Source organism: Arvicanthis niloticus, chromosome 3, assembly GCF_011762505.2.
Source record: "Arvicanthis niloticus isolate mArvNil1 chromosome 3, mArvNil1.pat.X, whole genome shotgun sequence".
Lineage (NCBI taxonomy): Eukaryota > Metazoa > Chordata > Mammalia > Rodentia > Muridae > Arvicanthis > Arvicanthis niloticus.
The window spans coordinates 24,446,279-24,468,768 of record NC_047660.1 but is presented as its reverse complement, the minus strand read 5'-3'; the positions used below and the strand labels follow the sequence as shown (position 1 = coordinate 24,468,768).

Genomic DNA, 22,490 nt, shown 5'->3' with positions numbered 1-22,490 from the left:
AAGTGTTCCAATCGTCTATGCTGATTTATTTAACTCATAAGTCATGTACACATTCTTTTATTCATTCAAAATACCTTAAAATGACACAATAACTAAGTAAAAATTGATTAAAGTACATTTTTAAAACAGAGCTTAAAACTAGGTGAATTATACATTTAAAGGGCCTTCCACATTTGAGTTCACTGTAGTTTATATTTAAGAACAGATAATACCGTGACAATACATAATACTTTTACTTTAAGAAAATCTTTTATGCAAATTTTATGATTTAACAGCTTAATTATTCAATTGAAACTTTCTATAAATTGAGGCACAACATATTCAGTCATTTCACTTAATGTATAATTTCAATCTTTGCAACGTGATGTATTGTTCTTTGAAGAATTTCATTAAAGCGAAATCCATTGAGCAAGTAAGATTTGAATACATTGTTCCACAATAAATTAATTTATTTCAACAGCTTAATTCTTTTATCATATTTATATGCTTGCCTTTCCAAAGTATTCTATACGATGGAGAATAATGGAGACAGTAAAGAATAGCTTAGAGGAGAACCTTGTAATTATTACTGAAACAAAATAGATAATGAGTTTTATTTAGACATAATAAGAAAGAAGTAGTTGAATGTCTTTGGGAAAACTATGTAAACTGGATTTATAATTTCATTTGCTTGATACCTTTTAACCTCTAAGCTGGGCCTGAGATAGAACAGAAAAGAAGATTATTTAATACTTTGACACACTGCTTTATAGTCCTACATCAACTCCACCAATCAATAAAACACAATCTTTTGCAATGTTCCATCTTTATAAAACTCACCACAATAATAAATGAAAATTTAAGAGGAGTACTCTTTCACTGTAAAAAAAGGTCAAACTAATAAAGAAATGGGATAAGAATAACTGCAGAGAGAACGCTGCATACATTGAGGCAGAACAGTAAGTATTGTTCTTTATGGTAATGCAAAAGCAAAGGTGGAATTCAAAATGACTACACTCATAGTGTCACATCCGTGACTGAATATTTGCAAAATTCCACTGTACTAGCTACCTGCTCTCCACCAGGAAACAAGGTTATATTCCATGAGTAAGAGTGAATAATCACAACTAGTTATACAGATGATTATTTCACTAAGCTCTAATTAATTTTTGTTTTCTTTTTAATTCCCTGCACACCCCTTATAAAACTCTTTATCTTTATTTCAGTTAGAGATTATCTCATTAGAAATGACATAAAAGTAGATACTTTTATCTACTCTTTCTAATGCTAAATAACTTATCTTTCTACAACTTCTGAACTTACAGGTAGACATAGTTGGCCACTGCTTTTCCTGAGCACATTATTTAAATCCCACACTCCTGATTTTGGTACTGCTCACACTTACATGGTTTCATTCATGGAGTATTTACTGAATATTACCTCCTACCAAGCTGGATATAAAGTTCTGGATATTTATTTGAGTTTTTTAAAATAACATTTTTTTCAACATGTACCATACCTCATACACTGTAGACTTAGCAAGGTGCATCCTCACTTTCACTGATAAATTCAAATTTTCACACTCTGAAAGCTGTATGACAAATATAACTTTCAGCATTAATATTTTGATTTTGGAAAAGCACTAAAATGACTTTCAAGAGACACATGAATGATGTCAACATACGTATATTAGTTAAAGACTATTATTTATATATAGTTATATAAAATTACAGTTTTGTCTATTATTTGAAAATTCTATTGATTTTATCACTTTAATCAATTTAAACAAGCAGGTTCAAGGAATATAATTTTAATTTTTATTTCTCTCTTATTCTTCAACTTTTTCATTCTAAAGTCCCATATCTTCCACATTTACATGGTAATACCTTATTGTTTTCTAGGTCAGAGTTAACATAAAGTTAATAGATATAGATAACATACATTTAATCAAAGTAAGAAAGCACAATTGTGAGTTATAACTCATCTTGGTGAAAAATGAAATCCATATTTGTTTGGTTGATTGGTTGGTTTTGTTTGTTTTGTTTTGCTGTTGTTGTTGTTTCCTTTTTAGGAAGGTCCCTGCTATATAGCCCAGGCTATCATTGAACACACAATTCTCATCCCTCGACTTCCCAAAGGTAGAAAATATAGATCTGACCTATCAGATTAGTACTATCATTAAAATTAAAAAGCAGAACTTCTTTCATTCTAGTCAAAAGATAAACATTAAAAAAGGAAACAAAGAAGAAGCAGGTCAGTTCAGAATTGGGTCTGTTCCTGCTTGCTAGCGTTCCTGCACAGCAAGTACTTAGAGCCAAGTTTCTATCTTATTAGGCCCAATATATGTTCCTAATATACCAGTCTGACTATAATCTCTTATTTGCAGCTACTTTGATGGGTCTAAATGATATTTATGATATTTTCTTTCTTGAGTCTAGCAGTTTTAGGATTAAAGTATCCATTCAATTTTGTTTGCCCACAGGTGTACTTTATGGATAGTGTTACATGCCTTCAACATCAGAGTATACATAATATCTGCTTTGGATACCAGCCACTACTGATAATGACACTCAACATTCATCCCTTCAGGTGATTTATCAAATGATGATTTTATTCCTTATTCACTTATTGGATAGAATAATGACTGACCTTGAGATTTGTTCTGTCATTTGTTAATTCTAGCATGTCATTCATACTAAAAATACAGAAAAAACACTTGTTCTCTTTCTATTTTCTTCTGTTTTGTTTAAATCTGAACTGGACTCCAAAGAAGCCAAATTTTATAGTATTTTTTAGGTGAAAAGAGTTGAAAGAAGAAAAGACAATAAAAGACAAAGAAATCTGATAACGGACTCGAGACTATATTTGGTTAACCTCATCAGGATCACCTGGGGAAAGTGTTGGTCGGATGACAAATGATATGTTCAAAGAGAATCAGACTACTCATAAGCAATGAGAAATACAGAAAGAATTGCAAATACTGTAAATGGAAATTTCTTTATTATGGTTCTGTGTTAAAGTAGTGCTATCATGACCTCCATTCACAGAAGATAAAGCCAGCTGCACAGATATAAAATAATCTGTTGTGTGCCTAGGAGTTAGAACAACAAAAACATGAAGGCCAGAAATTCTACTCATGACTTCATTTTAAAACCACCAAATCTGTCTATTTAAGCAGGAGCTTCTTCTTACCATCCTATGATATCATTATGCATGTATGAAATAAAATGTGATTAGAACAGTGATTCATTCAGAAGGCTTAGAGTTATGGGTTCAAAGAATCCAAAGAGAATCAATTAGCAAAGCATTTCAACCCATTAACAAACTTGCTAATGACAAAAGGAATTGAACTCTTAATTTAGACTGCTTAATTTACTCAGCGATTTAAGATAATAAAGAAAAACATTCTAAAATTTAAAAATCATACAAAAGAGAGACTCTTATGAGTTTTGGGTTTTAGCTTTTAAACCTATTTATAGATTTTAAATCAAGAAACTTTAAATGTTAAAAAAAGTAGATAAACACAAATTTCTAATGTAAATACAACTTTTTAAAATTGACTTAGTAGGATATATGTCAAACATTCTGAGAAACATATTTAACTCCCCACCTCCACAAATATACAAACACACACAAAAAAATATCTTAGAACTTGTAGCTACATTTGTAGACTAGTGTATAAATTGTGGTTTATAGCAAGTCTGGAGTCTTTTCTTTAATCAGATTACTTCTAGATTACTGTATATAGGCAGAGGTCACCCACTAAAGACAAGGAGTAAGCCAAAATATTTGATTAAGTTAAATTATAAGATATTAGAACACAGAGTCTGGAGCCAAAGATACCATGCTAGCTTGAAATCTTTGAGACTTAACCAAAATGAATCTGTGGACATCATTCTTCTTAAAAATTATTTCTAAATTAATAGTTGTTGAGATACAAATTTCAAACTGCTTAATAGATTAACTTGAATAATATATTTCTCAGTGTTTATTGTTCTGACATAAGCAGAATTTACAGTGTATACATGTAGTGGGGAAGTCATGGAAATTGTTTCTCAACTACAGGGGAAATTGGCCTGCATGCTATATGGATTGGTTAACCTTGGTTATAAACTTGAAGGAATGTAGAATCATGATGGAAACCAATCCCCGAAAATGTATGTGGGAGTGCTTATATTTGGTTAATTGAAGTGCAAAACCCATCCTAAATAGAGGTAGCACCATTGCCTGATTGAATTCTGGTCAGAATAAAGAAACAAGTTCACAGTAGCCCTCATCTTGGTTTTTTTTTTTTTTTTTTTGACAATCTGACAATCTTCCTTCAGCTTTACTGAAATGATGTCTCTATACAGAGGATGGCCTCTGCAAATAGCAAAAATAAACCCTTCCTTCCTTTCTTAAGTTATACAGTCAGATATTTGTCACAACAATGAAAAACATAACTAAAACAACATAAAAAAAATCTCAATTTATTGTTACTTCATGTTCTGTCACTGGCAGACAGTAAAACTACATTGACTTCCTTAACATAATAGATTCATATCCAGTATACAATGATTTATCTCTAAAAATATATAGGTCTTAAGAATTTAAGGTAAAATTATAATTGTCTAAACACTCGCCAGACGGTGGTGGCGCACGCCTTTAATCCCAGCACTTGGGAGGCAGAGGCAGGCAGATTTCTGAGTTCGAGGCCAGCCTGGTCTACAGAGTGAGTTCCAGGACAGCCCGGGCTATACAGAGAAACCCTGTCTCAAAAAACCAAAATAAAATAAAATAAAATAAAATAATAATTGTCTAAACAGTATTTGCCCAATTCTTCCTGAAATTTACTTTACTAAACTCCTCGAGTTTTCCAAACCAGCAACGGTCTGGCAAATTTTCTCATTCAGTCTCACTGAAGGCTAAGCTTATAAAAACAATAATATTACAGTCTTCAATTAACTATTTTCCCCTTAGTATTTAAATTTTCCAATTTTGAAATCTTGATGATTGTGTTCTCTTCTGTCTGGGTCTACATGGTTTGAGCTTCTTTTTGGCTTCTTCAATTATCCACAAGAATGTAAGATTCGTAAGAATTGAAGATATCAGTCATGTAATGTAGGGACCAACCATTTGTTTTCTATTGTCAGATAGCATTGTATGTGAGTGTGTGTGCACCTGTGTGTGCATATGTGTGTGTCTGTGTGTGTGTATATATGTACATGTGTGTTTATTGAGTGTGCATTGTGCTAGGTTAGAAACACTTGTGGTATTAAAAGTCTACCAATTGAAATTAAAATACATCATTCTCAGCCATTAATAACAAGTTTTACTCAACATTGTCTTTGTTCATGAAATTAGCCATAAAGTTTATACAAATTAATATATATATATTATATTTGAATATATTATATATATGCATATCATGTGTGTGTGTGTGTCTGTGTGTGTGTGTCTTAAAAATATACCTCTTGGAAATACACATCTTTATTTATAGAAGTAACATGTCAACTTTATGTAATTTTCTTCTATAATATAATAATATTCTATTATTTTAACCACATATAAATTAAAAACCATTTCTATTCAAAGGACATATCATCAATAACAACAGATTTTTTTTCCCCTGAGGCCGAAACTCAAACATTCAGACCCTAGTCCATTTGCTGTGCAGTAGTATGTCATTGAAAAGAAAAAGTATTGTGGCATTTATTTAACAAGTTACTCCAAGATATATATTTTTCTTCTTTTTATACCATATATTTTTATTTTCATTCTTCCTTAGTTTCTACTTGATCTTAATTTCTATCATCAGTTAGAAAGCATGAACAATTTATTCAGCATGTAGGCAATCCTTCACGCTTGTATTTTATCTTCAGAAACTGTATCTTCTGCTATGGGGCTAAATCTTTGGTATTTAACATTCCACTTTCAAATGGCCTTTACATTTAGAATCTTGTCAAGCAAATAAACTCAGAGGTACTACTCTAATTACCCACAGGGGCCCATTTTGTTCAATGTGACATCGTAGTCAGCCATTTTCTTTGAGAAAAGTAAAACTTCCCTAAACTACACTTAATTAGCATAGACAAAGTAAGTTTACTAAACAAGATCTGAGCTATTGAGTGTCCTAATATCAAACTCAAACACTGTGCTGTGATTATTAACTTGGAACAGGGTCCAGTCACTTAGCATGTCAATGTTTTAAATGCAAAGCAGTGCTGTCTGTTAAGGGCAGATGGGGTTTTTCTTGCACTTCTATCAGGCCGTAGGTCTTTCTTTTGAGAGTGTGGTGGGAACTATCTGCTCTCTCTAATTAATCTCAACTAGAGCAATGTTTCCCATGTCCTTGTTACCATCAGGATTTATACCATGATTCAGAACTTCCTTGACTCCATCTGCTATAAAACTTCTAAAAATTGTCCCAAGAGACCACAAAGTGGGATATCAGTATGACTTAGTAGGTGTTGGCGTATGTGTGAAGACATAAAAATCACTTACTTTTTATTCCCCTTTTGGATATTTCCTTCCTGCTTAGCTCTCCTTCCTCTACATTCTGAAACTTAGTCTCAGAAACCACATCAATATTTCCAAATTTCTAACAATCATCTAAAGTATCTTTCAGGAGAAAATTAACTCTTTCCTTCTCCTTATCTCAACTTAAACACCATGGAGATTTAGAAAGCTGCTTCAGAGTGTAGCATTTTAATTAACATTAAATTAAGTTACAACACAGACATATTTTGAAAATTCTGGGCAAATAGAAAGTGTAGCAAGTCAAGTCTCTTGATATTCCTCTTTGGACTTGGACGCACAATACATAAGGGATAACCCCTCTTTTACAATTAAATATTTAAAGTATAAAATCTGTGCTCTAGTCATTTTATTCATATAAATCTATCCAGATGAGAAGTTATAAGAGTGTCAGTTTTAAAAGTTATATAAGCATATATAAAGTCTTATTCCACCATAGACAGAAGTACAAACAAACATCTGCGCATGCAGGGGCTCAGATGAATTGAGCTGTATAATTTATTTTTCTATGTTACTTCTAATAAACATGAACTTATAATAGATCGTGCTCATGTGATTACTATTTGTAGTATTTTTTCTGACCATTTCCTCTTCTTTAAGATTTTAAAAATTTACATATGGGGAAAAAAACAAATGGAGTAAAGAATGGTAAGTGAAGATGACTATTCCACCACAACTTCATGATGAGACAGTTACCTTAATAACAGATGTCTCCACCCTGGATGGAGGACTCTGAACTTGTGCTGCCGCTGCCATATTTGCAATGGTGCTAAGGTGATTCATCTGACTCATTGCCATGGTGACAGATGCTGGAGGTAGGCTGACAGGAATTAGAGGGTGGGGCATCATCATAAAAGGAAGTTCCAGTCCTAAAAAAAAAAATACAGATAGATCATCACCGATGTGTTGAGGTCAGAATCACTAATAACATGTCATTAAGAGTTAAAACACTGAAAAATATTCTAATAGTGACAGACAGCGAAAAACAGCTTATTTGTATATAGTAATATCATTCATGACTGGGAAATTAAGCCTACAGCTAACTAGTTTGGTGCCATAATCCATCATATCAAGTTTTATGTGTTTAATACAAACATCCTGGTCTTGGCTTTATTACTCCTCATGGCAATGTACCAACTTATAGACATGCTATATAGTCTTGATGAATTGACTGTGTGAATGCAGTATATCTTTTTATTATTATTCTGCTACTCATTTAAAAAAAAGAATTTTTAAAACTACCACTTTTAGTGCTAAAAGTTGCCATCGTACCATTTGGCGGAAGGTGGCTGTGCTGCAGATGCTTGAGAGGATGGCTAACTGGAAAGCTATACGCTGCAGGCATGCGGGCATGTGCAACAGGAGCCTGAGATCCCTGGGATGGGGGAGAGTGCAGTGTTTCCTTATCCCAAGAACCACCACTGCTGCCTGTGGGGAATGAATATAAATTATTTGGATATAATATTAATCCAGATCATCCAAACACTAATTTGAAATGAGATCTGACAAGGTTTAACATTGGGGAATTAGCAAATGGTCTTGGGGGGAGGTGAGCTGAAATAAGACAAATTTCCCTGAATTGTACTCTCTCTCGTTTTGAGACAAATTTCCTTGTATCCCTGGATCTCTTTCTCATTTTGTTTTGCAGACAGGATGTCGAATTTCAGAAAGGTAATAGTTTTGAACCTTTTAACCTACTTGTAATGTCTAATCCTTTTTGAACTAACCAATTTAATATTAAACCGTCTTTACTGTATAAATAAATAATTCCTCCTTTGTACCAAAGTGGAATGAAGGTTATAAAATGAGTTTTAGTCCTTCCAGTAAACGGTAACCTGGTCTACATTGGGATTTAAAAATGTGTGGCTTATTTCAACTACAAGAACAGAAATAATTTGAACTCATAAGAATATAACTTAATTAGGCATTGAAAATAGAACACAAAATATCACTTTAAGAAACATGATAATGTAAAGCAAAATGCCATAGGTGTGTTAATAAGTACAATACTTCCTTCCAAACAAAAAGAAATATAAAATTTTAATATAATTAGTACCAGAGTCAATTAACTGTCTCTTGGAGGACTGACACTTCAACACTCAGGATAATGTCAGAATAATCTAGGTTTTAAAATAAATTATAAGAATTCCATAGAAGGAATTTATAAATCATGTCTTCAAATTAGTTTAGCATTTCTCTAGAAGATTATGATATAAAATTATAGATTTAACTTTTTTGTTATCCCATGAATTCATTCTAAAATAGATAATACTCTCATAAACACAGAAAGAGCAAAGTTGGTAAAATTCCTTGTTTAATGCTTTCTCTCCACTAAAAGCCATGTTGTAAAATTTCTATGACACAGTTTTCAGTGAAGACTGCTTAGTTACTGCCATGATATTTTTCCCTTTATTTCATGAAGACAGTTAAGGTTCAATATAAATTCAAACTCATTAGCTCAATACTGTCTGGATCTCAGAGTAAATTGTTCAGAAGCGGGTAATGAAAACTCAATTCAAATTCTTCAGCAATCAAACAAAGCGATTTTATTAAACAATGAAAAGAATCAATTAAATGGATATCTTTATTATCTTTATTATTTTACAAGAAACTATGACAGCTTTTAGTTTAAAAACGTTTATAGCTTCATACAGAAATGACTCACATAAAAGATATTTCATCAACCTGATCCCACACTTGGATACAAAAGTTCATTTTCACATTGAAATAATTTTATAGACCTTCACCTCTCTACATCTGAGTCTTTGACACACCTTCCAGTCAAATGTGAAAGAACTGTACAAATGTGAATTTCTCAAATGCATCCTGCCAAGAGACTACTAGTAAAAAACTCATCAAATGACCTCATTTTGCTTCATTTTATCAGATTGTATGCAACATACTACATATTTAACATACAGTAAACACATTTTGAGATAATAAGTTTAAAGGAAAGACAGTAACTTAAATTCTGATTAAATAGATGTATAAAAGAGATTTCCCACAGATAGGGGAAATGTGTTATCCACATTTTCTTAATTGTGGAGCTGCTCTGCTGCCACATAAGAATTTTCCTAAGGAAGTTTCTAATGCTACATTAAATTTCCCACTATGTAGAAGGCTATTATTCATCTCCACCAATCATCATGTGTGAAACACTGATGATGTTAGCTCATTTAGATAACAAATAGACCAAACAATTAAGAAATAAGTCTCATGAAAAATATACAATACGTAACAAGTCAGCTGTAAGTGATTTTTGCATTATTTATAGTGTACTCCTTCCCCATTAGGGTGAACAAATGAGAAATGAAAATAAGCTACTTCAGAAATAGACATGCCTACAATTAGTAAAGTTATCCAATACCTTACACACAATAATATTTTGCTCCTCTACCTCCAAACCTTTCCTCTGCTTCCTACTTCTCAGACTGATGACCCTTTTCTCTCATTTTGTTATATATAGATGTGCAAAATGTTTATATACTATCTATAAACTACATATATTCATACATATAGCTACTAATGTCACATTTAATTTTTAAATCTATAGTATACTTTTCTTATGAATTATTTTTTCCATTCATGGTTTAAAACTCCAGTTCTTTCCTGAAATATCATGTTGAGTCTTGAAAGTTCACATTATTCTTTTTTTTCCAGTGTATTTGTAAGAACCAACTCTTAAAATAGAATTTATAATGTAGCCATTCAATCTCATTATAAAGAAAGATGATCAATTCAAGATTTTTAAACACAATCCATAGGTAATAGAGGAAATAGAAAGTTTTTAGAAAATAATAGAGCTAATTTTTCTTTAATAAACACAGAGAATTGAGGGTAAATAAATGACACCATTTATAACTCTAGTATAAATAATTATATTTATCATTTACTTGCTTCCTTTGATTATTATACATACCCAATAGAGAATGAATTTCAAAACAGTTGACTACATTATTTTCAAACAATTTTCATAGACTATACACAAAATAATTAAATGCAAATTATGGTGATCTGTAGATATTTTATTATATTGTCATACATTAGTAATAGTAAATGTATATCTGGGTTTTATTCTTCTTTATATCTAGGTGACATGTAAGGAGTTCTTTTAACTTCCCATAGACTGACCCTGATAAAGGAGACAAATCTCTAAGGGACTAACTGTCACACACTGCTTAGGGAGTGACAATGATAGACTGTGACAGGAACCTGACATTGTCAAGAGTTGTTTACAATGAAAATAACTCAGGAGTTGCTGCTTACTCCACTCCATTGGAGAACACTTAGGTGGATGTCAATGCTGACCACATGAGTTCTAAGTAAAAGCAAACACTACTCAGGTTCCACAGGCATTTAGCTGTTAATTTAAATATGGGATAACTAGATAGGTGATTATTCAGTGGATTCATTTCAATAAAACTGAAAATGACACATAGCTTTTTGTACATTATATTGACCATTGAAAAATGGTCATTAAGTGTATCATATAACAAAGCCCTGTGTGTCTGTTCTCTCTCTGTTTCTATCTCTCTCCTCTCCTCTATCTCTATCTTTCTACCTAATATCATCTATAATCTTCTATCTATCTATCTATCTATCTATCTATCTATCTATCTAATTTATCAGCTGAGTCCATTTGATCTAACACATAAATGCTGAATTCATCTAGAGTTTTTGGTTTGACTCAATCAAATTGTTCTAGATACAATGACAATGAGCAATTTAAAATCTTTAATATTTACCTTATGCATTAAAAAGATATCTATATAACCTATATCTATGGAGAACAAGGCAATACTTGGAAGCTTGATTATTTAAGGAAATACTCTAAGCTGAGTCATTTTTTTGCTCTACATGTGAGGGTAGGGATCAAATTTGGTGCCTTGTACTTTTTTTCAGTCGTGATATACCACTGAGCAACTTCCCAGTTAAACTGAAACATCTTTGTGATCCTATTTACTAAAAGATGTAATTTTTATCTTGGAAATATTTGGAAAGTTATGGAAATGTAAGTAAGAATGATTTCAATCTTAAATTACTTGGAATTTGATCTCACAGGAACATATCGGAACGAACTACTTTGGGCAGAATGCATTTCTTCACATATACTCCCTTTTTTTATACCCAACTCGAGAAAGTTTTGATGCAACTGAAAATAAAAGAAGTATAGCCATTACTATCAAGATAAAAGGTTAAGTAGTGTATGTGCAGAAGAAAGGGGTAATTATATTAGAGAACACTTTGCTTTTTGATGCTATTGCTGTCGTAAGACTCATTAGCACCACACTGTCACTGTTAACCAGATGAAACAGATCCAGGAAAACAAAGCAAAACAAATCCAGGCTAAAGCTGGTAAACACTTCCAGAGCATCAGTATGGGGAAAGAAAGAGTTGCTAAATTCTTTTGTATTTATTAAACATATGAATCTTGTGAATATCTCTGATAAGCTGATTGTAAGCAAGAGCCAAATGATTCCACAGAAATAATGGTGAAATGAGATCCACTAATTTCCACAGCTAAACTAGACTGGGTTGTAGACAATGACATAGAAATGATTCTTCCAGATATATAGATATAGATATAGATATAGATATAGATATAGATATAGATATAGATACAGATACAGATACAGATACAGATACAGATACAGATACAGATATAGATATAGATATATGTATATATATACATATATATACATATATATACATATACATATGTGTGTATACATATATACGTATATATACATATACATATAAATATATTGTGATTCTAAAATATAATCCCACACTTGCTCAAAATCACATATTTTATTATAACATAGCTATGCATCTTCTACACTTTAAAACTACTAACATAGTAATTTCTTCATTTTCCCAGTGTACTGTGGACAATTTTTAGTAAGCAAACAAATGAACTAGAAATTATTCTCTCTAATAATTTTATAATTTCCCTATAGCTTTGCTCTCATTTCAAATAAAAGTGACAACTGTATTCCCTATAATCATTTTAATAAATGTCATGACAAACAAAAACAACTTTATGTTCATGAGTAGGTACGACAAACAAAAACAAGTTTATGTTTATGAGTAAGTATTGATCAGGACATGTTAAAATCAGTTTTGATTTTCATTACACAGCTTGAGATTTTAACAACTACATTTTTGTCTGAAAATAGTTATCCAGAAAAGCATAATCCTCATCTACAAAGGATTGTAGGCTCAAGGGAGTAATATTGAAATTTTTTACATGTTTGCCTCTCAGGGCTCATTTGTCTCTCTTACAGACCAGAGTACAGCTCAAAGAATAATATTATCAGTTAGTCGTCGAAGCCAGAAACAGACAGATGATCCTTATCTCCTGCTTTCTTACTTACCACTGATGTTCAATTCCTTTTTATGTCTGGTTGATTGCATCTATGCAATTTATCTCTACTCTTTTTCTATCTGAGCCGTTGTAATCAGTTTTAAGGAACTGAAATTTGTACTTTAATGTACAAATCTTAACACTGTCACTCCTTTGTGTAGGAGTCTTAATGGTTTGCCACTTATATAAAAAAACATTCAAAATTTGGATCTTGTGTCTGTATGATATGGTCGGCTTGTGTTTTTGTTTTATACTTATCATTTAAGATGATAAAACCATCTAGTAGGCCATTCTTATCCTGAAAATTATACGAATAATCTTAACACTTCCATGGGATAAATGTGCAGAGAGAACACAGAAGAGAAATACAAGTGGAGGATGATCTTAAACAACTGCATTTTTAAATATAAATAAACTTAGAAAAAATGAAATATGGGATATATATATATATACATATACATATATATATATATATATGAAAGTTGTGAAACAAGTTTGATTATATACAAATAGAGATAAAAATAGTAGACTTTCAAATGATTAGCAAAAAGGTGTAGTAGTATCATCCTTACTGAAGCAGTGGTGCTGGTCACGAAGATATCTGATGTTTATTATGATATTTCCACTTAAGAGGCTATTTGCTAAGCTATGTATGTAACTATGCAAATTAAATGTTTTTTAAAAGTTCAGTATGTCCTGGCTTGCTTGGAACTCACAGAGATCTACCTGCCTCTGTCTTCTAACTGCTAGGACTAAAGGTATGTGACACCACACTTGAGTTTTAAAAACAAATCATTAATAATTCTGAAATAAACATATTAATAATAAAGTAATGAAATTCTTAAGTTGTTCTGTGATTTGATTTTTAGTATTATGAAATCATAACACAAATTATTAAAAACTATTTATCACGTTTATAAAATGAGAGATGTGAATTAAAAATCAATTTACATTGGGTGAATATGGTTTAACTGTAGATTAATATTCAGTAGGTAGAAATAGAACATGGAAATCTGAGAGAGAGACAGATACTCATAGGGAGAATTAGGAATTTTTTACAGAACAATTTTCAAGTATGTTAGAATGGCTGTCTTTGGGTGTTTGTTTGTTTTTTACTGGACCCACCAACCAAGCTTAAACAAATAGTCGGGGCTGGTTCCCACAATTTAATAAAAGCTATATGTTACAATAAATTCTTAACAAAAAAGGGTTGTGGTAATAGCCATGTTTCCCTACTTCGTCTAATACAGGATTTTTTATTTAATATGAGAACCAACATAAATATGTGAATATCCAATATTTCTTGAACATGGTTTCCTGTGTTTCAGGCTCATCTCAAACTTGTTATTGGAAACAGGGATGTCCTTCAACTTCTGATCTAGTTTTTTGAAACCCCTTAAGTGCTAAATTTACATGTATACATCAAGTTACTTGATTTATGTGATGTAGGACTCAAACCGAGAGAGTTTTGCAAGCTAGACACAAACTCTTAACAATTGAGCTTTCTGTCTTGCCCCAGAAAATGTTTCTGTTAGTTAAAATCACTTCAAATCCCTTCCACTGTTTCATCAACTATATAAAAACAAACAATGAAAAAATAAAAACAGGAGATTTCAAGATAAATCTTACTTAGAAACACCTTATGGTTAAAATAATCTGCACCGAAATTGTTTTTTTCTTGTGGCATTTTGAAATTTTGTTCTATGAGCTTCCTATGTGGAGCTGATTTTGACAATAAAACTTATGGAGTATATTTTACATATTAGTTAAAAATCATTAAATATTTAATGATATTATAGTTAAATAATATAGTACAATATCATCACAAAGATATATACTTGTGTTATGGACACCAATAAATAATGGCAAAGTTGACTTAAATTTCTTTGTGATAAAAATACAATTTGGGGTGTTTTCCATCTATTTTAACTACTACTGGCTCAAAAACTATCCTTATTAAGAATACAAGAAGGCTAAATAAATAAAATTTCCAATAAAAAAAGAATACAAGAAGGCTTAATTTTGTTGTTATTATTGTGGTGATTTTACTAGGGACTCATGTGTGCCTGCTATATATTGTACCATTGAAATGTACACTACCCATCAAGGTCTGGGTATTTTTAATTCTGTCAAATATCTTTCAATGTGTAGAGAAAAAATGTGAATCATTTTATTAACATTAACATGTTTTTCAATTCTTAATGAGATACTAAGTGGCTTTGAATTAGTTCACTTTCTTTTTTTATTCCAATGCTTGGCTATTCCTAAATTTTGAAAATTTGTGGAAAAATGAGGAACAAAAATCATGTTAGTCAATGACCAAGAAATGTGTTTGAATATCACTAAGCAACACACAGTTCCATCCTCTGTCAATACTGGCCAAAACAGTACCACAAAACACATAATAAAAGCATCCATGTGGTCATTATTAGCATGCACTGTATAGCAAGTGGGGATTCAAGATTTGCAAATCACTGGAATGATAAAAGGAGAAAAGAAGATGATAAGAATTGTAGTGTATAGGGTTGTTGGCAGTAGATAAAATGCTGACCATGGAAAGCATGAGGATCTAACATGAATCCACATACCTTTTGGTTGTTGTCTTAATACTCTTGATTATTTATTACACTTTATTATTAAAATTTCATACAATATACTCTGATCACAATTTCCACCCCTATGTCCTCTCAGGCCTTCCTTTTCTCCTAACATATCCAACTCCATTGCTTATTTCTCTCACTTTGGGAAACAGTGGTCCCCAATCACTCACTTAAATGCTGGGCAGGTTTATCAGCCTACTACCATCTTCGATTTGTACAGATAGAGTATATTTGAAGTGATGTGGCTACCTGGTTTAGCTGAAATGGCAAGTAAAAGACCATATCTAACTATATAAGATGGAAAGGAATCGGGGAAACACCAGATATCATTTTCTGACCTTTATATGCATGTGAACACACCAGTCTGTGCATTCTCACTTATGCACATACCTGCATTTTAGCTGGCATATACCACACATGCACACACATCCAACACACACACATGACACACATACACACATGACATACACACGCATGTGTATGTGCATGTGTGCAAAAATGAAAAATAGTGAGTAAACAAAACTGCATTGCATATTAACTGAGATGATCATGGACAAATACAGACTTTGTGTTCCTGTATACTACATGTATCTGCATTTTGAAGAACACATGGATTTGTAGGGAAAGGGTTGGCCTTAAGAATATATTGAACACATCATTGTCTTTTAGTCTTGTCTATTGTAGGTAAGAGCTTATTTGGATCACAGAACTGCCTAATCTGGGCAATCTGTCAAAGACATACACAAATGGTGGCTGTGGGTGACAGCTGGGAAACTCAAGTGAATAGAGATGCAAGCACACATTAGGAAGCATCAGAAGTCAGAATGAGGTGGACGAGGGTCAGATTATGAAAGCTCTTAGGTGTCAGGATGATGAGTTTGGTCATCATCTTAGGAAGAAGAGAGAGATGATTACAGTGATAGATCAGATAGTAGGACGAGGAAGAGGCGCATCATCAGGAATGACCATCCCAAATTCTGTCATCCACCACATTGATATTGATATGACCAAGACACAAATCCTGAATCTCATATTTCATTCTATAGAAAAAAATTGCAAAAAAAAAAAAAAAGTATTCTTGACCATGTCTGCTTCTTAAAAAAATGGTTGAAAAAAAATTGGTTTCTGCACAAAACAGGACTAGGTTCTGTTGGATGATGCAAGAGGTAATCTATCTCTTTCTGGTTCTACAGACTTGTAAGCTATATACTTAAATATGCTAGGGTTGTCTTTGCTTTTAAATACAAAGGAAAAATGTATTTTATTTGGGAGCTTTCTAGTATCTATGTCTGAAAAGAAGAGGTCTTATTTAAAAGGGTTCAGAGGTTGTAAATCCAGCAGGGTATACTTTTTAGACCTTCCCTGACAGTCAGAATTGGAGATGACAAATTGAGGAAACTCTTTCAAGAATCAAGATTTAATAGTAAAGTCTATTAAATGTAACAAGGTAAACCTTAATCTTTTTATAGCAAAATTAAATTTTGGAGATGTATTTTAACACTGTTATTTTCATACAATTCACAGTGTTTTATTATAGGTTGGTTACACAAAGAATAAGATTCAATATTTTTCATAACTTTTATGAAATGTCTTTTCAAAAATAACTCATTGTACTAATTTGTTTTTAAAACTCCATGTTTTAGGTTGCTTCTATTTTTATATGGAAGTGTTAATTCTTAGTAAGATTTCATGTGAGAATAAATCTCAAGCAGTTCACTACACAGAGACTTTTAAAAATTCAAACCCACCAGAACGGCAAATGTCATTTCTTCCATTGCTACAAAATGCATGTGCCAACTGTTTTATCCAAATTATCTTAATGAATAAATGAGTTTGTCCTTTATGTATAAAATATAGTTTGTATTTATGGCAGAAGATTTTAATAATAAATGAATTTTAGGTTTGTTCCAATGTACTCAATAAAGTATGATTAATTTGGTTTTTTAAAAATGCAAACTAGACATTACTATATTACTTTGCAAAATGCACAGCTTGCAGCATTATTGTCTCGGTGGGATCTTAAATTGAATTGTAAAATGTGTCTTATTTCCAGCTTGATTTATGTAAGAGATAGCAGTGGATAAGCCTCTTTTGAAGTTTCATTGCTTTGTGTGAGAAAAAACAAAAAGCTAGATTCGTGATAGTTCATTAAAATCCAAATCAAACTTTTGCGATATGTAAAATGTTTCTGAAATAAAACGTTTTGACAAGAGCAAGGTACCACACTTCAAGAAGCAGTTTTTTGAAGTTTCTATTATGACAGATGACACAACACATTTCTGACATTTTCTGTGATTTTTATTATGATATTTCACATAATTACCAAACCATGTTTTTCTCCAAAAAAGCTTTCCTGTGCCCTGAGAATTAATCTATGATACCATTTAACTTGGCTTTTTGAAGTAAATATCACCAGATAAAAGCCAGCTGGATGTGAATAATAGGACCCTTGAATGAATGTATTAGTGTTTGAAAAAGAGAGGACAAATCTTCTAAAAAGATTAATTTCCATAAAAATGATAGCTCCCAGATCTACAAAAGAATAAATTCAAAAACATAATAAACTCTCAGAAAGAAAGGTAGATTAAAGTACAAGCTGTAGCACCTTGCTCCCACAGCTGTTATGTAGCAGTGAATCTGTATCAATTACATTTGGTTGGTCCTGTAGGGCTCTTCAAAGCCTCCTGTGAAAAGCCTGAATGTAGAATAGTGTGACACCATAAGTAATAACTCCAGCGATTAATTTCCATTCAACACCACATTCATTCTGATCTTACTCTCAATATTTACTGTCTGAGAGGAGCTACAAGGGTGTTCCTGAGAGCTCACGACAGTTTCTGCTCCTTCAGTTATTAAAGATTTGAATATGAGTTTTTCTTTGTGATGAAAATATTGCAGCTTTATCACACTAACATCAGTTGCTGACATCATCGTATTAAAAGATGTAAGTCAATCAATGGATTTATTTTTCAATATCCTGCCTGAAAACATGTCTCCTGAAAGCAGCCATGGATTCTTTTCAGATAACTTGTCTACCTTACCTTGTCCAATTGCTATGAAAATGCGACCATGCATACACTATTGTCAAGGTAAATGTACTCTTCCATCTTTAATGACTCTTATTCTATTATCTAGTAGAAGCTAATGTCAAAATGAGTTTCTTATAAAAAATCCTTTGTGTTATAGAAACATCTCAAATCTGCTTAAAAGTGTAAGCATGAAAGTGACATATTTATGTCCTATATTTGATTATTTTTTCATATGTTATTTTGTTCACATTCTTTCATCTCTAGCACTCACCTCAGCGTCCCACCCACTATCCATTGAACTTCATATACTGTCTGTGTCAAAAATAAAAGTAACATAAAACCAAATAATAAGAAAGCATGCACAAATTCACACACACACACACACACACACACACACACACACACACAGAGTCAAATAACCAAACAAGAATACATAACAAAATACAGAGACCAATTTTTTCCTCACCTAATTTCAATCAATTGCAAATAGCTTCATGGTAAAAGATAGGTATTTGTGCCTACTTCTACCTATCCAATTTTGTATACGATAAACATATAGGAGAAGAGATAGAGAAGCAATCTGATGTATATATTTTAATTTTGAAATTTTCACAAATAATAAATCAGAAGACAAATGTGGGAGGGAGGCTTATTTTCCAACCAAAACTATTAGAAAACAAACCCTAAGTAAAGAAATAAATTTGTTAATCATATTTTAGCAATAATTTTATTATGTAAAACATACTATTCTAGTTTCCATATCTTCTTCCTTTTTACTATTCTTTCTAGAATATAGTGCCAAAACTACAGCAAAATGAATTGTCATGAGTAATTACAAAAATGTTCATTTAAACTTAGTTATTTTTAATATAGTGAAATGTTTAACTATCATGTTCACACATATTATAATGAAGAAATAAGGTATATCACCATTATCACCAAAATATGTGTGTATGCTATACAGGAAGCATGTTTGTGTCCATGTGTGCATACATATCTGTAAGTGCATGTGTGTATATGTATGTATGTGCACACAGAATATCTACATTCTTTACACTCATATTAAATATCATATGGTTCTGGAAATTCTAGTAGTAACTTAAGAAAATTTTTATTATATTTCTTCAAAAAAAAGCTGCTTTTAGTTAAAACATAAAAATGGTAGCTACAAGCCTTCTACAAACATAACTGCTATTCTATTAAGGAAATGCTGCACCAAACAGTAAATAGTGGCCTCCAGGGAAATGTATGTATTGATTTTATTACTGAGTTGGTTGGTTGGCATTTGCAATTGTCAAGTCTAATTTTGGAGCATGCTTTAAGTATCTCTAAAAATGCACATGGACAGAAAAATATTAATTGGAAAATATAGGCAATTATTCTATGGTAGCTTTAAATATCATTCAAGATTGTTTCTTTTCTGCTTTTTATTGACTGTATATTTTAAAAAGATAGAAATGCATATAATAAATAGATGATCGGATCGTTTTCATTACATCAAACTATGGACTAATTTTGTATCGTGTAAATCATGGGTTGGCTCTGGGAATGAAGTTAATCATGACAAAAGTGATAACATTGTTATAGAGTTCCTTAATTTGGTTTGGGAATTTTGTTCTAACTTCTTTAATATTTAATATTTGACACACCTCAGAAAACTTGAAATGATCAGGAAACTAATTACAAATCTAAAAATATCATCATCTTGATATAAACTTCAGTAAGAGCTTCACTGAACATAACTCATCTCAGGCTCAAAATAAAGCAAATTCGTCAGTTTACTATAACCTAATGGATTTCTTTTCATCTCTTCATGATCTTCATTCTCAGCGGCTTCTTTTTACCATCTACAAATAGGGAGTTCTAATATTTATGCTAAAGTTATCATAAACAAGCATAATTTTTTAAATTCATGTCAGAGAGCAACTGTTTAATATGTAAATTTTCAACTATACCTAGATGGCTGTAAAGACAGTGGGTGTTAAACTTCTACTATTAACTAAAAGAAGTGTTTATGATACACATAAATTTTTCAAATTTCCTCCATGGACATCTAAAGAAGAAAAACTTAATATATAGCAAACATCATAACTTGTCTTCTGGATAATCACAGAAATTATTTTGCATTACAAACACATTCTAAACTCTGATGTCTTATGTTAAAATGAGAAATGAAACCTGTTAACACACACACACATGCACACACACACATACTCAAAAACACAATATTTAATGTCACCAAATGTCAAATCCCTTTAACGAACTGTAGAAAAAGATCAAATTAAACTGTTGAAAAACATGAAGTATCATTGTATTATGATTTTTAAATGTGTATAGAGTTTTTATCTAAAGAAATTGTATACAACCTATTTTGTGTAGAAAGATGGAAAGTCTGTGAGCAATTTGTATGACTCGTGTATTATCATATAATTTTGAACTAACTCACTTCAAAGCATAGAAGCTTGGGCTTTTCTAATATAATATCGGCTTCTATTTTAATGTTGCCATTTAGGATGGCATTTTAATAACAATTGTGGAGGGTTTTTAGTGGGGTAGTTGAGTTTTGTTGGTGGTGGTGGTCGGTTGGATTCATAATCACCTTTGAATTCAGAACAAACTAGAAAGCCTTGCATAGAGAAATCTGATTAAATATTAAATTTGTTGAATGAGATACATTAAAAGTTAACATGAAAACTTATCCTAGATTAGCAGTTCTAGAATATGAAATTAAAAATTGTCAAATAATAATTTTTAAATTAACATAATTCTCTCCCTGTCTCTGTCTCTGTCTCTGTCTCTCTCTCTTTTTGGGGGGGGGGGGTGAGACAGGTTTCTCTGTGTAGTCCTAGCTGTCGTGTAGACCAGGCTGGCCTCGAACTCAGAAATCCACCTGCCTCTGCCTCCCAAGTGCTGGGATTAAAGGCGTGCACCACCACTGCGCGGCAAATCAACATAATTCTAAAATTTGTTTTTAATTCCTTTCATGGCTTATCTTTCTGAGACTGACACACTGATGTCATTTGCTCACAGTCACCATTGACTACAAGCCATTGAAAGCCCTTCAGTAAAGAATATTAAAATCAAGAAATTCAAATACTGAGTTTAAACCCAAGATTCTAGTTCATACAATATAATTGTATATAGCAGTAATTTTAGATCGTGGACCTCCATATAAAACCTGAAAAAACCTGAACCTGATAGAAGAGAAAGTGGGGAAGAACCTCAAACACATGGGCAAGGGGGAAAATTGCCTGAACAGAATACCAATGGAGATCAACGATCCACAAATGGGACCTCATAAAATGGAAAAGCAAATTAATGCAAAGAATACTGTCAATAGGACAAAATGGCAATCAACAGATTGGGAAAAGATCTTTACCACTCCTATGTCTGTTAAAGGGCTAACATCTAAAATATAAAAAGAACTCAAGAAGTTAGGTACCAGAGAATCAAATAATTCTACTAAAAAGTGGGGTACAGAGCTAAACAGAGAATTCTCAACTGAAGAAACTCGAATGGCCAAGAATCACCGAAAGAAATGTTCAACATTCTTAGTCATCAAGGAAATGCAAATCAAAACAACCCTAAGACTACTACAGACAGATACAGATGATTCCACCTCATACCAGTCAGGATGGCTAACATCAAACACTCAGATGACAGCAGATGCTAGCAAGGATCTCTAGAAAGAGGAACAATCCTCCATTGTTTGTGTGATCGTAAGCAGGTGTAACCACACTGGAAAACACACGAACTGTTCCTCAGAAAACTGGAAATAGATCTACCTGAACTGGCATACCCAAAAGATGCTCTAACATATAACAAGAATACATGCACCACTACATTTATAACAGCCTTATTTATAATAACCAGAAGGTGGAAAGAACCAAGATGTCCTTCAACAGAGGAATGAATACAGAAAAAGTGGTATATTTACATAATGTAGTACCACTTGTCTATTTAATAAAATGACTTCATGAAATTATTAAGCAAATGGAT

General features: G+C 32.0%; 1 protein-coding gene across 2 annotated transcripts in view; it reads right to left on the bottom strand.

The window, feature by feature from the left end:
• The window catches only part of Dach1 (dachshund family transcription factor 1), a 369,934-nt gene that overhangs the window by 117,597 nt on the left and 229,847 nt on the right, over positions 1–22,490 (bottom strand). The window contains exons 4-5 of one of the 2 annotated variants that reach the window (XM_034498483.2): positions 7,768–7,923; positions 7,192–7,364 (exon numbers count right to left, since the gene is read on the bottom strand). In XM_034498483.2, the coding sequence (XP_034354374.1) occupies positions 7,192–7,364; positions 7,768–7,923 (329 nt within the window). The remainder of the gene's footprint in view (positions 1–7,191; positions 7,365–7,767; positions 7,924–22,490) is intronic. The other variant, XM_076930669.1, reaches the window with a different exon arrangement.